This window comes from Lipotes vexillifer, unplaced genomic scaffold, assembly GCF_000442215.2.
Source record: "Lipotes vexillifer unplaced genomic scaffold, Lipotes_vexillifer_v1.1 scaffold100, whole genome shotgun sequence".
In the NCBI taxonomy this organism is placed as follows: Eukaryota; Metazoa; Chordata; class Mammalia; order Artiodactyla; family Lipotidae; genus Lipotes; species Lipotes vexillifer.
The window spans coordinates 2,121,517-2,137,075 of record NW_006774075.1 but is presented as its reverse complement, the minus strand read 5'-3'; the positions used below and the strand labels follow the sequence as shown (position 1 = coordinate 2,137,075).

The window sequence follows — 15,559 nt, the reverse complement described above, 5'->3', positions numbered from 1 at the left end:
AAAAAAAAAAAAAAAAAAAAAAGAATAAACTAATGATACAAACACTTAAACATGGATGAACATCAAAAATATTTATGCTAAGTAAAAGAAGCTAGACACACATCCCCTCAAAAAATACTATATACTGTATAATTCTTTATATAAAATCCTAGAAAATGCAAACTAATCTATAGTGACAGAAAACAGATCAGTGGTTATCTGTGGCCTTTGGGGATGGAGGAATATAGGACAATGGTAGAGGAGGAAACTTTTGGGGGTACTGGATATGTTCATATTCTTAATTGTGGTGACGGTTTCATGAGTAGATGGTTTCATGTCAAAACTTATCAAACTGGGCTTCCCTGGTGGCGCAGTGGTTGGGAGTCCGCCTGCCGATGCAGGGGACACGGGTTCGTGCCCCGGTCTGGGAAGATCCCACATGCCGCGGAGCGGCTGGGCCCGTGAGCCATGGCCGCTGAGCCTGTGCTCTGCAACGGGAGAGGCCACGACAGTGAGAGGCCCGCGTACCGCAAAAAAACAAACAAACAAACAAAAAACTTATCAAACTGTAATTTTAAATACATGCAACTTATTGTACATAAATTATTGTACTTCAGTAAAGCTGAAAAATTTGGGGAAAAACCAAGAACATGGTATATCTCTCCATCTGTTGGTATCATCTTTAATTTCTTTCATCAGTGTCTTATAGTTTTCTGCATACAGGTCTTTTGTCTCCTTAGGTAGGTTTATTCCTAGGTATTTCATTCTTTTTGTTGTAATAGTGAACGGGATTGTTTCCTTAATTTCTCTTTCTGATCTTTCACTGTTTGATATTACGTGGGGCTGGGAGGTCTCTGGTGGACCAATGTCCTGAACTCGGCTTTCCCACCTCAGCGGCTCAGGCTTGACACCCAGCCAGGCACCAAGACCCTGTCAGCCACATGGCTTAAACTGCTCATCAAGAGAGTAAACAGGCAAGCCACAGACTAAGCTGTAACAGGCACAGCAACTGAATGGACACTGAGTAATATCCTCCTTCTTGGGCCTGACTCTGCTGTCTGAGCTCATCACTTCCTCCAACCTGTACAAAACTGCCAGTGGAGGAGTTCTAGGCATAAAGCATGACTCTCCCAGTACAAACGAAGGACCATGAGGCTGGCAATGGGCACGGATAAGAACATAGGCTCTGAAGTAAGACTACCTGGGTTCAAATCTTCGTGTGAACTGGGTCAAATACTTAACTTCTTTGTGCTTCCCGACCCCCTGTGCTGAGCCGAGCCCAGCCCAGCGTCGGCCGGTCATCGGATTAAGTGGAGCCGAGTCCAAGATGGCAACTCCGCCCCCGCCCACTCCGCACTCCCTACCCCCTCACGTGACAAGCTGGCACCCTAGGGCCGGCTAAAAATCTATAATAAGATTTAAATTTTAAGTTTCAGTTGAAGAACAAAACATATTCCAACTGCTATGTCTCTTAAATACTCACACATGTGAGGGAGTGAACATATAAAAAGCTGAAGAAAGCTTTTGGAACCAACTGTCTGTATGCCTTGGAGTCATGCCACTGTTGAGGGGCTGAAAATGTTTTCCTCTTCACCCTGAATCAACAGAAAACCTTCACCCTACAGTTTGTGGACAAAAAAAAAAAAAAAAAAAGAATAAACTAATGATACAAACACTTAAACATGGATGAACATCAAAAATATTTATGCTAAGTAAAAGAAGCTAGACACACATCCCCTCAAAAAATACTATATACTGTATAATTCTTTATATAAAATCCTAGAAAATGCAAACTAATCTATAGTGACAGAAAACAGATCAGTGGTTATCTGTGGCCTTTGGGGATGGAGGAATATAGGACAATGGTAGAGGAGGAAACTTTTGGGGGTACTGGATATGTTCATATTCTTAATTGTGGTGACGGTTTCATGAGTAGATGGTTTCATGTCAAAACTTATCAAACTGGGCTTCCCTGGTGGCGCAGTGGTTGGGAGTCCGCCTGCCGATGCAGGGGACACGGGTTCGTGCCCCGGTCTGGGAAGATCCCACATGCCGCGGAGCGGCTGGGCCCGTGAGCCATGGCCGCTGAGCCTGTGCTCTGCAACGGGAGAGGCCACGACAGTGAGAGGCCCGCGTACCGCAAAAAAACAAACAAACAAACAAAAAACTTATCAAACTGTAATTTTAAATACATGCAACTTATTGTACATAAATTATTGTACTTCAGTAAAGCTGAAAAATTTGGGGAAAAAATGTTAATTTCCCCCTAACAACCCACATTCCTCCAGGGTGCCCATACACCCCTGTTTGCCCAGGACAGTCCCAGTTTACATCTGCTGCCCTGGAGTTCCATCTAGTTAGTGCCCCCTTTTACTCTCAGAAAGTATTCTGGTTTGGATTGAAATTATATGGGCACCCTACCTATAATTTCCATCATATTGTAAAAATTAAATCAAATTCAAAAAGTGCTATACCAAAAAGAATAATTTCAATTAACTAAAAAAACCCTAAATTTTTAAAATACATATTTTCATAGTGATATTAAAAATAAAAGAACAATGACCCTGATAAGTCAACTCTGTAAGTTGCTGGGGTACCGAATCATTATTCTGAAAACAGCCTGAAAACAAACAATAAGAGGGGAAGAATTAAACATTTATCTTGACTTCCCAGATGAACTGTAACACGGTTAAGTCAACAGCTGAGGAAACAAAGTTCTTATTTAAAGAATCGCAGCTAATAAATGCATGAGCGATGACAGGAATTTGTAAACCCTTATAACTCTAGGTAATGATCATCAATTACTGCTGAAATCATTAGAAGAAACAGTGACATAGGACTTTATAATGGATGGTATAGGCTGGCCTATGCCTATATGACCTGAACACACAACCAATCTTATAACACACTAAGTGAACAGCCAGACATTATCTGCCTTTTGATGTGATATAAAAGGAAACAGACCACACAACTTACAAAAGAGGTTGCTCCTAAAACTGAACTTGATTCTGGGGACACCTCTACTTTCCAAGAAATACAGGGGATAGAATAAATGTTAGCTGACACTATAGGATGCAATCAACCAAATTCAGAATATGGAAATTTCTATCAGACAAATGACTCTGTTTCAATGAATAAAAGACTAAAGATATCAACCAATTGCCATGTGTAAAGCCTCTATGGATCCTGATTTGAACAGACCAATTATAAACTGGCATTTATGAGGTAACCAGAGAAACACTGAACGCTAACTGCATGCTACGTAATATTAAAAAATTGTTTATGTTTTAGGTATTTTAATAGTATCGTGATCATGTTTTTTTTTTAAAGGCCTTATCTCTTAAGATACATAGAGAAGTGTTTCCAGGTAGAACTATATAATGTCCAGATTGGAGGTCGGGGTAGAGGGTACAGGGGAAACAAAATTAGCCTCGTACTGATGACTGATGAAGCTGGGTGTGGATGCAGGAGGTTCTTAGTATACTGTTCTCTCTGCTCTTGTGTATGCTTGAAATTTTCCTGAATAAAAGGTATTAAGAAGTGCTTTAAAGGAAAGGGAAGAGTTAAACTCAAAGAAAACAAAGACAACTCCAGAAGATCACTAAGCAAGAACTGGGTTGTACTCAGCCCTAAAATCATGTGAGACTTGGTTTTTCATTCTTTGGCAATAGGGACATAATAATCTGGGAAATTTCTCAGAACTCAAGAACATGAGTTTCCAGTTTGAAAGGATTTACCAAGCAAAATAAACAAAATAAACACCAAGCAAAATAAAATAAAACAGACTTACATCAGATAGATCATCATGACATGTGACATCCCTAGGAATAAAAAGATTCTAAAAAAATGACAGAGGGATTAAACAAGTCACAGGTCACACATAAGAGATCAAGAATGAACTTGTTGAACTTGAACTTCTCAACAGCTATAATGAAGACAGAAGAAAATGGAGCACTGCCTTCCAAACCCTGAAGGAAAGATATTCCCAACCTAGAATTCTAGCATCTGTATAGGTTATAAATCAAGTATCAGCATAAAGGTATTTTCAGAAGTGAAAGATCTCAAAATATTTACTTCCTTCTAAGCATTCAGGAAAAAGATCAAGTCAACTACTGGGTGGTCAAAATCAAACTGTCCCCAGACATCTACAGTACCTACTTAACTCTGGAACAGTGCTCCGCAAAGAGGGCCATGCACTGGAGCTGGCCGCCAAATGTTTCCAGTTCCTGATGAGACAAAGACAGTCATCCAGAGTACATGTTTAGAAACTTTTATACCAATTAGACAAGAGTACTTTTAGGTCTGTTCAATCTAATAATAAAAAATGTGGCTTGTATTTTGTATGTCTTCTCTTTTTTTCATTTTATTTTCCAGTTATTTATTTCTATTATATTTACAGAAGCATCTGATCCCAGTGGACTAGAAATAAAAATAAAAACATAAAACAAGCAAACAAGCAAAAGACTGACCCTTTAACACAGATCATTTAAGAAGTACTGCTCTGGAGGACATGAAGCAATCCTGCAAAGTCCCCAAGTAAAACATACACCCAAATAATTTTATACTTAAGTACCGTGCCATTCAAGAATAAAGGAGTTACACAGACATAAAAAACAAATTTACGGTTACCACAAGGGAAAGGTGGGTGGGGAGAGGTAAATTAGGAGTTTGGGATTAGCAGATACACACTACTGTATATAAAACAGAAACAACAAAGTCCTACTGTATAGCACAGGAAACTATATTCAATATCTTATAATAAACTATAATGGAGAAGAATCTGAAAAAGAATATATAACTGAACATATATATATATATATATATATATAGAGAGAGAGAGAGAGAGAGAGAGAGAGAGAGAGAGAGAAAGAGGGAGAGAGAGGGAGAGGGAGAGGGAGAAAGAGAAAACCGAATCACTTTGCTATACACCAGAAACTAACACAACATTGTAAATTAAACAATACTTCAATTTAAAAAATATATATGCAAAAGAAAAAATAAAGATATCAAATTTCTAATTTTCAAAAAAAAAGAATAAAGAAATTAAATATTTCTGGACTTGGAAGAACTCAGGTTATATAGTTATATTACCTGGATCCTTCATGAAGAACCTGCTGGACAGCTGGATGCCAAGGAGAAAGGGCAACCATTACAGATGGGAACATTTCTGAAAGCTCTAGGACAAATTTCTCCAAGAAGATGAAACCAATAGATTATGCTACATTTGAATGTTCTAAAAGGATTCAGACAACAGGCAGAGAATCTGCAGTTGAATCATTTCTGAAGTACCTAAATAATTAAGCAAATAGTCACTATAACAACAAATAAATTCAAAACTGTTATTAACTAGGAGGAAGATAAAAAGCTGTGTAGGAAAGAAGTTATTATGATTTATACATTTTTATATAAATGGAATCATACAATAGCCACACAGATATTTTGATTTAAATTTTTTTGATTAATAAAAGCCTTTTAAAAAAAAATTAAAACTGCTAGAGGATGAATTTCAGCCAAATAGGAGATGAGTGAAGAAACTACAGCAAAGGGGCTATCAGTCAGCACTAAATCTATTTGACCACAGACTAAAAACAGAAAAAATATGGGTATTACAGTTAGAGTACAAAATGTAAATAATATAAAACCGGTATGGGAAGAGGAAGGGAAAGGGAAATCAAAAAGTATATTGATTTTTCTCATATTTTAGAGCCAACGGCCAAAAGATATAATTTAAAACTGAAAAACCAAGTAAAACAGCTATAAGCAATATTCAAAGGCATACAGGTTAACCCTAAAAAGAAATAACCAACTAAAATTAGATAGTAATTGAGCTCCAGTGCCACAACTACTGAAGCCCACCCCTCTAGAACCTGTGCTGTGCAACAAGAGAAGCCACCCAATGAGAAGCCCGTGAACCGCAAGGAAGAGTAGCCCCTGCTCGCCGTAACTAGAGAAAAGCCTGCGCGCAGCAACAAAGACCCAAGGCAGGCAAAAATAAAAATAAATAAATAAATTTAAAAAATAATTATTAATAAAAAGAATCAGATAGTAATTATAGAGAAGGAAAGAGAGAGGAAGAAGAAACATATTAAGTAATCATTTCTCGTTTTTAGATGGAGGAAGGCAATCTAAAAAAAAAAGAATTAAATATGGCTTAAAAAGTTACAAAGGCAGCCATTAGAACAAAAATACAGAAGAAACACACATTAAAAAAAGAAAAACAGGGCTTCCCTGGTGGCGCAGTGGTTGGGAGTCCGCCTGCCGATGCAGGGGTCACAGGTTCGTGCCCTGGTCCGGGAAGATCCCGCATGCCGCGGAGCGGCTGGGCCCGTGAGCCGTGGCCGCTGAGCCTGCACGTCCGGAGCCTGAGGCCCGCAATGGGGGAGGCCACAACAGTGAGAGGCCCGTGTACCGCAAAAGAAAAAAAGAAAAACAAACACAGACCACAGAGTGAAAGGGCATAAAAAGAAGCAATAAAAACAGGAAGTATAAAAATAATAAAACTAAGATCAAGCATATCTGTCATATCCGCTATAAAAACAGGCTAAACCCACCCATTAAAAGAAAGCCTGGGGACTTCCCTGGTGGCACAGTGGTTAGGAATCCACCTGCCAATGCAGGGGACACACGTTTGAGCCCTGTTCCGGGAAGACCCCACATGCCGCGGAGCAACTAAGCCCGTGAGCCACAGCTACTGAGCCTGCGCTCTAGAGCCTGCGAGCCACAACTACTGAGCCCACGTGCCACAACTACTGAAGCCCGCACACCTAGAGCCCGCGCTCCGCAACGAGAGAAGCCACCGCAATGAGAAGCCCACTCACCTCAACGAGGTAGCAGCAGCAGCCCCTGCTCGCCACAATTAAAGAAAAGCCCACGCGCAGCAACAAAGACCCAACGCAGCCCAAAATAAAACAAATTAATTAATTAATTAAAATAAAAAAAGAAAACCTGTCAGATTGGATCACAAAGCAAAATCCAATCACTTCTAAGATGCAAACATTTTCACATTTTAGCATCTAGGATATTGAGACATGATTTATAACTGCCATCAGCCAGACTGTAGGTGGAGTGTCACTGCCATTATCCTATGACTCAGTCTCAAAACACAAAGTTATTGTACATGCACTCTGGGACCAAAACAGAGAAATGGAGCAGAAGCACACTTTTGATATTAGAGAAGTAAATAGTTGTCATTGAATGAATGATGAAATCAAGGGCTTTATAGGAAAAAGAAAGGAAGCTCCCCAAATAGATAACACTGTGCCAGCTTCTGCTACTCAAATATGGTCAAAAGGACTGCCTATCACACACCAAGTGAAGCCAACTGAAGGCAGCACAAGCTGCAAAATCACCAGGAAGAGATGAAAGTTCAAAGCGAGGGGCTAGTGTGGCAATTCACTCACTACATAGGACTATCTTAAGGCACTAAGTTTAATTATTGTTAAATGGAGGAAAAAAAGAACAATGTTAAATGAACCTCCACTGATGTATTTTGTGCCTGGTCAAAACTGTCCTTCAGAAAGTTTCCATTGTTAGTTTATTAACCTTCTCTTGACAAAAGATCAACTGAGATCTTGTGCATATTTCTATTCAAACTTATATCATTATCATTCAACTGTATGGCTTTAAACCTAACATTCAGACACAAGGGGTTTTTCTTAAGTTTGGTAGGAAGAACTTGAGACTCTCAGGAACGAAGGATTACTCAGTGCTCCTTCCTCATTTGTACTTACAACACATACCCAGGGGGGAGAAGAAATTCATTCTGCTGCATGGCTCAGCATGACTCACAAATTGCAGGCTAGCATTTTGAAATGTCATTTTTATTGATCTCCATTTGATGTTCCATTTGACTTTCCGGGAGTAGACAAATTATGTTTATGGCATTTCCCTAATAGCAGACCTTGAAAATCTGAGTTTAAATGAGCTCTGAAAAAAACATAACCGAATGAAATATCAACTAAACAAAACTATCGGGATGCACATAAATTAATGCTGATTTTAGCATTAAAATATATCTTCCCTAAGACTTCAGCGGTCACGATAAAGATGTCAACATACTACATAACAGAACAGCACATTTCAGGGCATAACAGGCAGCTAAAAACTATAAGGAAAGTCAAGTCTCAGACACAAAATGTAAATCTGTCAACTGAACACATATGAAATATAAAGCATGGTTGAAATTAGAAAAATGAATATCAAATCCTATTCTGTAGAACCTAGAAGTCTGTGCAGCACTGCCAGTTCCATAATAAAAATCAAGTAAGAAAGGTCAATTTATCTCAATAGCTACCATTATTCCTTTCTAATAATTTCAAAACTAAATCAGTCAATGAAAAGCTATTGCTATGTCACAGTAACAGATAAAAAGTTTGCTTTATAGAATAGGTATAATGTTTTAATGCATTTTAACACTTTCAAATATAGTAGTTATTTAATAAGATAACATAAATGAGTTGTATAAAGTTAAATTAGAAAATAATTATAATCTCAAGTAACAGTACGTCATCCTTACATCCATTTACACACAAGAATAATCTGCCAGTCTCAAGCCGAAGACACACTAAGAGAGTAATTAATAACATACAAGAGGTAATTTAGTAAGCCTTTGGTTTTAAAAAAGCAAAATTTTTAATTTTGAGAAATGACTGATTTCAAACTTTTCACTCTTGTCGAAAGCATGTAAGAAAGCATAAGAGCATCAATTTAGCTCCAGACTAAAATCTTATTACGCAAGGAAAGAAGATCATCTAAATTTTCTTACAGAGGGTAACTGCATCACCAATATCCTTATGTAATAATATGAAGTACATGCTTATCAGCTAAAAGTGATACGGCAGAGTACAAAACTATGTCCACATTATGACCACAATCTTGTACAACCAACCTTTGCATAAGAAAAAAGGCCAGAAGGAAGACTACAAAATGACCAAGGTGATGGGTTGAAAGGGAGAAACCAATAGTGGTATTTTTCTACTTTCTGCATCTTCGATATTCTATCTCATTATAATAATCTCATAATAATATATCTCTATATAACTCTTTGTTTTATATCCTTATATCTCCTTAAAGTAAATCACTACACATCACATATTAATTACTATCTGCTTATATGCTTAAAAATACTGTTTTAGAATCTGGGAGACATAAGTTTGAGTCACTGCTCATTCATTCTAACAGTATGAAGTTGATGAAGTTACTTAACTTCTCCAAGCCCTCAGTTTTCTCATCTAAGTAAACCACCTTGGCAGGATTTAAACAATATATCACGGAAAACACCTCGCATAGTGCCTAGCTCAGTGGTGCTCAGTTTACATTAATTCCTTTTTCAACATTTTTTGTTGTTGATTTAATTCCCATAAATTAAGTAGACTTAATCACTGATTAAGTACTGCAGTTAAGGGGCAATCAAGTTATCTCAAGAAAAGCCTCCCCTATCAAAGGACTTTAAAAGCTACTAAGAAGCTCAAAAAGACATTTTTAACAGATCCCAGTATTCCTTTACACTTAGCCTAAATATGACCTCAGAATCCTTCTAAACACAGCAGCCCAGGTAACCAGCAGGAGTTATTATGAGAGTGAAAACCTATTTGTCATCAGCAACCCAGACAGAGGCTTCTTAAGAAGTCTCTCCCAGCACACAAAACACAACGCCTATAACAAAGGAGAGGGATGAATTCTTTTCACAAGTTTGCCAAAAAATTAAATCTATGACTCAATTCCAGTTCACCCAATAAAACACTTTAAAAATGCAGATTTTTAGGGACTTCCCTGGCAATCCAGTGGTTAAGACTTCGCCTTCCAATGCAGGGGGTGCAGGTTCAATCCCTGGTCAGGGAGCTAAGATCCCACATGCCTCACAGACAAAAAACCAAAACATAAAACAGAAGCAATATTGTAACAAATTCAATAAAGACTTTAAAAATGGTCCATATCTGGGCTTCCCTGGTGGCGCAGTGGTTGAGAGTCCACCTGCCGATGCAGGGGACACGGGTTCGTGCCCCGGTCCGGGGAGATCCCACATGCTGCGGAGCGGCTGGGCCCGTGAGCCACGGCCGCTGAGCCTGCGCGTCCGGAGCCTGTGCTCCGCAATGGGAGACGCCACAACAGTGAGAGGCCCGCGTACCGCAAAAAAATAAATAAATAAAATAAATAAATAAATAATTTTTTTAAATGAAGATTTTTAAAAACAGATGTTTACAGCTTTTAAAAGTTTTTTTTGTTTGTTTGGTTTAGTATTTCAAAAAGGAAGATTACAGTAAATCTTCATGAGATTGGATTTGGCAATGGATTCTTAGCTATGATACCAAAAGCACAAGCAACAACAACAAAAAAATTGAAAGCTGGACTTCATCAAAGTTAAAAACTGTTGTGTATCAAAGGACATCACTGAGAAAGTGAAAAGATAATCTACAGAATGAGAGAAAATATTTTCAAATCATCTGATAAGAGTGTAATATCTAGAACATATAAAGAACTCCTGCAGCTCAACTACAAAAAGACAAATGACCTTATTAAAAACGGACAAAGGACTTGAATAGACATTTCTCCAAGAAGATATACAAATGGCCAAAAAGCATATGAAAAGATGGTCAACATCATTAATAATGAGGGAAATGAAAATCAAAACTACAATGACATACCACTTCACAACTGCTAGGATGGCTATAATCAAAAAAAACAGAAGATAATATGTGTTGGCAAGGACATAGAAAAATTGGAACCCTCACACACTGCTGATGGGGATGTTAAATGGTGCAGCCACTGAAGAAAACAGGTTGGCAGTTCCTCAAAAAATGAAGCATAGTATTATCATATTATCCAGTAATTGCACTCCTAGGTATATATGCAAAAGAAATGAAAACAGGGGCTCAAACAGATATCTATACACCAACATGTGTTGAGTATTATTCACAAGAGCCAAAAGGTGGAAACATCTGAGTGTCCACTGATGGATGAATGGATAAACAAGATGTGGTACAGGGACTTCCCTGGTGGCACAGTAGTTAAGAAACTGCCTGCCAATGCAGGGGACAGAGGTTCAAACCCTGGTCCGGGAAGATACCACATGCTACAGAGCAACTAAGCCCATGTGCCACAACTACTGAGCCTGCGCTCTAGAGCCCGCAAGCCACAACTACTGAGCCCCCATGCCTAGAGCCTGTGCACCACAACTAGAGGAAGCCCACACGCAGCAACGAAGACCCAATGCAGCCAAAAAATAAATGAATAAATAAATAAATTTATAAAAATAAAAAGATGTGGTACATGGATACAAAGGAATATCATTCAGCCATAAAAAGGATGAAGTTCTGATACATGCTACAACATGGATGAGCCTTGAAAACACAACGCTAAGTGAAATAAGCCAGACACAAAAGGACAAATATTGATGATTCTGCTTATCTGAGGTACCCAGAATGGTCAAATCATAGAGACAAAAAGTAGATTAGAGGTTACCAGGGATGGGAGGAAGGTGGAATGGGGAGTTATTGCTTACTGGTGACAGAATTTGTTTGGGATGATGAAAAAGTTTGGAAACAGATAGTGGTGATAGTTGCACAACACTGTTAATGTAATTAATGTCACTGAATTGGCAAATGTTATCTTATATATATATTTTTTACCACAATAAAAAGAAATTAATTACTGAAAGTAAACTTAAAGGCACTGAGGGAAAAGAACAACAATAGGATAATAAATGAAAATGACACAGCATCAGTACCTTTCCACACACTGCGAACGGGATAAAGGAGGCTGACATCTTCGGTTATGAGCTTCTCGGGCAGCAAGTCTGGCTCCTGACAACTGAAACAGAGTACAAAATAAACTTAATAAACCATCAAACTTGCTACTATCCTAGAAAAACTGGTATCGCATTCTGCCATCAAGAGGCCAGAAATTCGAGCAACTCTAAGCTGTAAACAAGCATTCATTCCACGGGAAAACAAAACACATTAACCTGGGAAAATTCTAGAGCAGTTTGAAACAATAACCAACATATTAAAGCACTGAGGGATTAATTCACACAGAGTGATCTTAACGAGTCTACAGAAGAGTGGCATACAGACTGTTTTCCAACAAACCTAACAAAGCTGAAAGCTTTCTAGTCAAAACTTTCAGGGCTTCCCTGGTGGCGCAGCGGTTGAGAGCCCACCTGCCGATGCAGGGGACACAGGTTCGTGCCCCGGTCCGGGAAGATCCCGCATACCGCGGAGCAGCTGGGCCCGTGAGCCATGGCCACTGAGCCTGCGCGTCCGGAGCCTGTGCTCCGCCACGGGAGAGGCCACAACAGTGAGAGGCCCACATACCACAAAAAAAAAAACAAAAAAACAAAAAAAAAAACTTCCAGAAACTTTAACTGGAGCTGAGTCCAAGAGAATTCCAAGCTCATAACTATCTTTAAGTGCCTTCATCAGTCATCCAGTAGCGGAATAAGGGATGGTCAATGCAAATGCTTCCCAAAAAGTGTTTTTCTAAAGCACTTCCTGGAATGATAATAACCTGCACTCTTTAGGGAGAAATCTATATTGGAAAAAGCAATACTAACACCTCAGAAAGCCTTAAAGGGAACTCAGACTTTGAGACAGTAGTTTAAGACATCAGTAATCAGAGTAAGTTCAGAGTAAATATAAACTCTAGTCTCTCAAACCAAAAAACATGGTATCTTCATCTCAAGAGATTTATCTCATACATTCTCAATGAAATGTCACAGACATCAACAATTAAAATATATATATATATATATATCCAAAAAGTTGATATACCTTTTCATCTTCCCATTGAAAAAAATTACAATCTTTTCTATCTCTACAAGCTGAGCAGGCATAAAACCTCCGTGTTTCTTCTTTCCCTTGGTTCGCCTTTACAAACAGAAGAGTGGGTCCTAGTTCCAGAATAGGAAAAAATAAGTCAGTCATCTACCTCAAGTTCCTAGTTTTCATCGCCTTTAAATAAAATTTGTTTCAGTTTTATGCACAATTTGTTACAATTAAATGCACTACTCTGTTTAATAATTTTTTCCCCCCAAAGTCACAACATTCAGGCAAAGACTACTTAAGAAATAAATTTTGAAAACTGGTCTCTCCAGAAGGAAAATGCTATTGTCAGTACAGTTGCAGTCCACATGGTGAACGGCCTGGGTCCTGACACAACAACAAAGACGGAGTCCAAACAACTGAGCACTCTGCCACCTCCGCTCAGTTATCCTTTCAGTGAAAATCTGAGCTTTTAGAGCTGGACGCACTCTCTCTCCGCAAGAAAAACTGGGTCTAGTTAAGCAAGAATTCATTCTATCGTGCTCCCTAACGTTTTTTTTTTTTTTTTAATTTTAATGGAAAAAACAATAAAACCACAAATGAAATCTTCAAGTACTTGGCAACGGGAATTACTCAATAACACATATCCTTTTCGCCTAGCCTCTGCCTTGTCCCTTCAAAAAACATGTAACAGCCGTAAAGCCAAAACCACAACAGTGGGGTGTTTCTATGACGGTTTCTTAAGTAAGTGGACAACCACAACTTCCCGAGGAAGGAGCGTTTTCTAGATATGACACTCGGTGGGAGAGAGAGAGGGGGATCTGAATCCGAGAGCCCTAAAAGCCCACGGCACATTCAGGCTCACCCACGCCCCTTGGCTCCCGACAGCCTGCTTGAGCCCAGACGCGGACCCACCGTGAGGGCACAGCGGGGCGGGCGGGGCGGGATCGGAGGAAACCACCACCTCGACTCCCGAGTTCCCCTGGCGACCCGAGCTCCCCTCTGCCTCTACGGTTCCAAGCTGCTCCCTGGGGGCCGCCATCTTCCCGCCGCCGTCCCGAAAGCCTCAGTCCGAACCAAAGAGGCTGAGAAAGCGCGCCACCATGACCCGCCGTGACTCAGAGCGCCCCCTCTCGCCTAGGAGGAGCTTCGGCCAGTGGGGCAGAGGTCACGCCCCGAAACCCAACTTCTGCTGGAATGTCTGAGAAAGAAGCCGTAGGAGTTCCATGTTGTCATCTCAGTGATTTCTCATGAATCTGAGGGGTTCAGCTCTCTAATCTTACCTGAACTAAGTCATGTGTCTAGTGACCGGCTGATCTAGGTTCACCTTGGCAAGAGTAACTCAGCTCTGCTCCATGTATCTCTCATCCTCCTGCTGTAACTAGCCGGCCAGCCTGGGCACATTTCTTTCATGGGAATGACAGAAGCACAACAGAACTAGGAGAAACAGACAAGGTTCTTAAGGCCTAGGCTTGGAGCTGCCACTGTCACTTCTACCTCATTCTTTTGGCTCAAGCAAGTCATGTGGTCAAACATTGCAGAGTTACATGGCAAAGGGCATAGGTCAGAAAGGGGTGAAGAATTGGAGCCAATGACACAGTCTATCACAAAAGCACTCTTCACTGGGACAACCAAGTATCTGCTGGTACTGTTTCCCACCACTTAAGGAGCACCTGCCTCAGCAAGAAGACAGTAAGGAGAAAGCAAAACTAGGAGGTAGGAATGTGTGACGATACCATGTGAGCACCTAGATCCAACCATGCCTGAAGTTTCCAGTTACAAGAGTCACAAACTCCTCTGTCTGCTTAAGACAGTTTGAGATGAGATTGGTTCTATCTATCACAACCAAGAATGTCAACTAATGCTCTGTGGTCACAGCACAATATTGGATGGATATATCTGTTCATTAATATGCCTGGATTCCCTTTTCCAGTCAAGACCAGCTAACCCTGCTTTCCATTCTCCCTGCTACGATCCCTGTCAGTCTGCCTGCTGTGCTCCCCTCCATCCAATCTGTCCCTTCTGGCCCTTGTGGTGGAACCCAGTCTCCTCAGCTGCCTTTTGCCTTGCTGCCCAAAAATCAGCACACAGACCTACTTCCCTTTAAGGGGAAAACTGTCAGGGGAGACAAGAAAGGAATCCTACAAAAGACGTTACCATGTCAGTCTCTGCTCTCTTGTTCTGGATCCTGACTCCCCTGCTGAAAGGGTCACTTCTATGGACTGAATTGTGTCCCCCTCAAAGTTCATATGTTGAAGCCCTGCCCCACAATGTGATGGTATTACAGGTGGGATCTTTGGAAGATAATTAGGTTTAAATGAAGGCATGAAGGTAGGCCCCCAAAATGGGATTAGTGCCCTCATAAGAAGAGACACCAGAATGCACATGCCCTCCCTCTCCCTCTCCCTCCCTCTCTCTCTCTCTGTCTCTCTCTCTGTCTCTCTGTCTCTCTCTCTCTCTCTCTCTGCCATGTGAGGGCGGACACAGTAAGAAGGGGGCCATCCACAAGCAAGGAACAGTATCCTCACCAGGAACTGAATCTTCTGGCACCTTGATCTTGGACTTCTCAGCCTCCAGCACTGTGAGAAATAAATGTCTGATATTTAAGACACCCAGTCTACAGAATCCTGTCATAGCAGCCTGCACTGACTAAGACACTCATTATGCCCCTTGACTTCTGATCTCTGCTTTAAATTCTGAGAGCAGACCTCTCCCCACCTCTGAAAAGCCTTAACGGTAACAACTTGGGCGGGGAAGGACTTGGACACAGAGGGGCTTTGTGTAGCCTTCCACACATCTTTGAAAAACAGCAACAACCCTGC

At 40.3% G+C, this 15,559-nt stretch overlaps 1 protein-coding gene across 1 annotated transcript in view; it reads right to left on the bottom strand.

Annotated features, from left to right (window-relative positions):
* The window catches only part of ZCCHC4 (zinc finger CCHC-type containing 4), a 49,360-nt gene extending 35,566 nt beyond the window's left edge, over window positions 1-13,794 (bottom strand). The window contains exons 1-3 of the mRNA XM_007448802.1: window positions 13,653-13,794; window positions 12,747-12,865; window positions 11,705-11,787 (exon numbers count right to left, since the gene is read on the bottom strand). Coding sequence (XP_007448864.1) covers window positions 11,705-11,787; window positions 12,747-12,865; window positions 13,653-13,779 — 329 coding nt within the window. The 5' untranslated portion in view covers window positions 13,780-13,794. The remainder of the gene's footprint in view (window positions 1-11,704; window positions 11,788-12,746; window positions 12,866-13,652) is intronic.
* Between the last annotated feature and the right edge of the window lie 1,765 nt (window positions 13,795-15,559).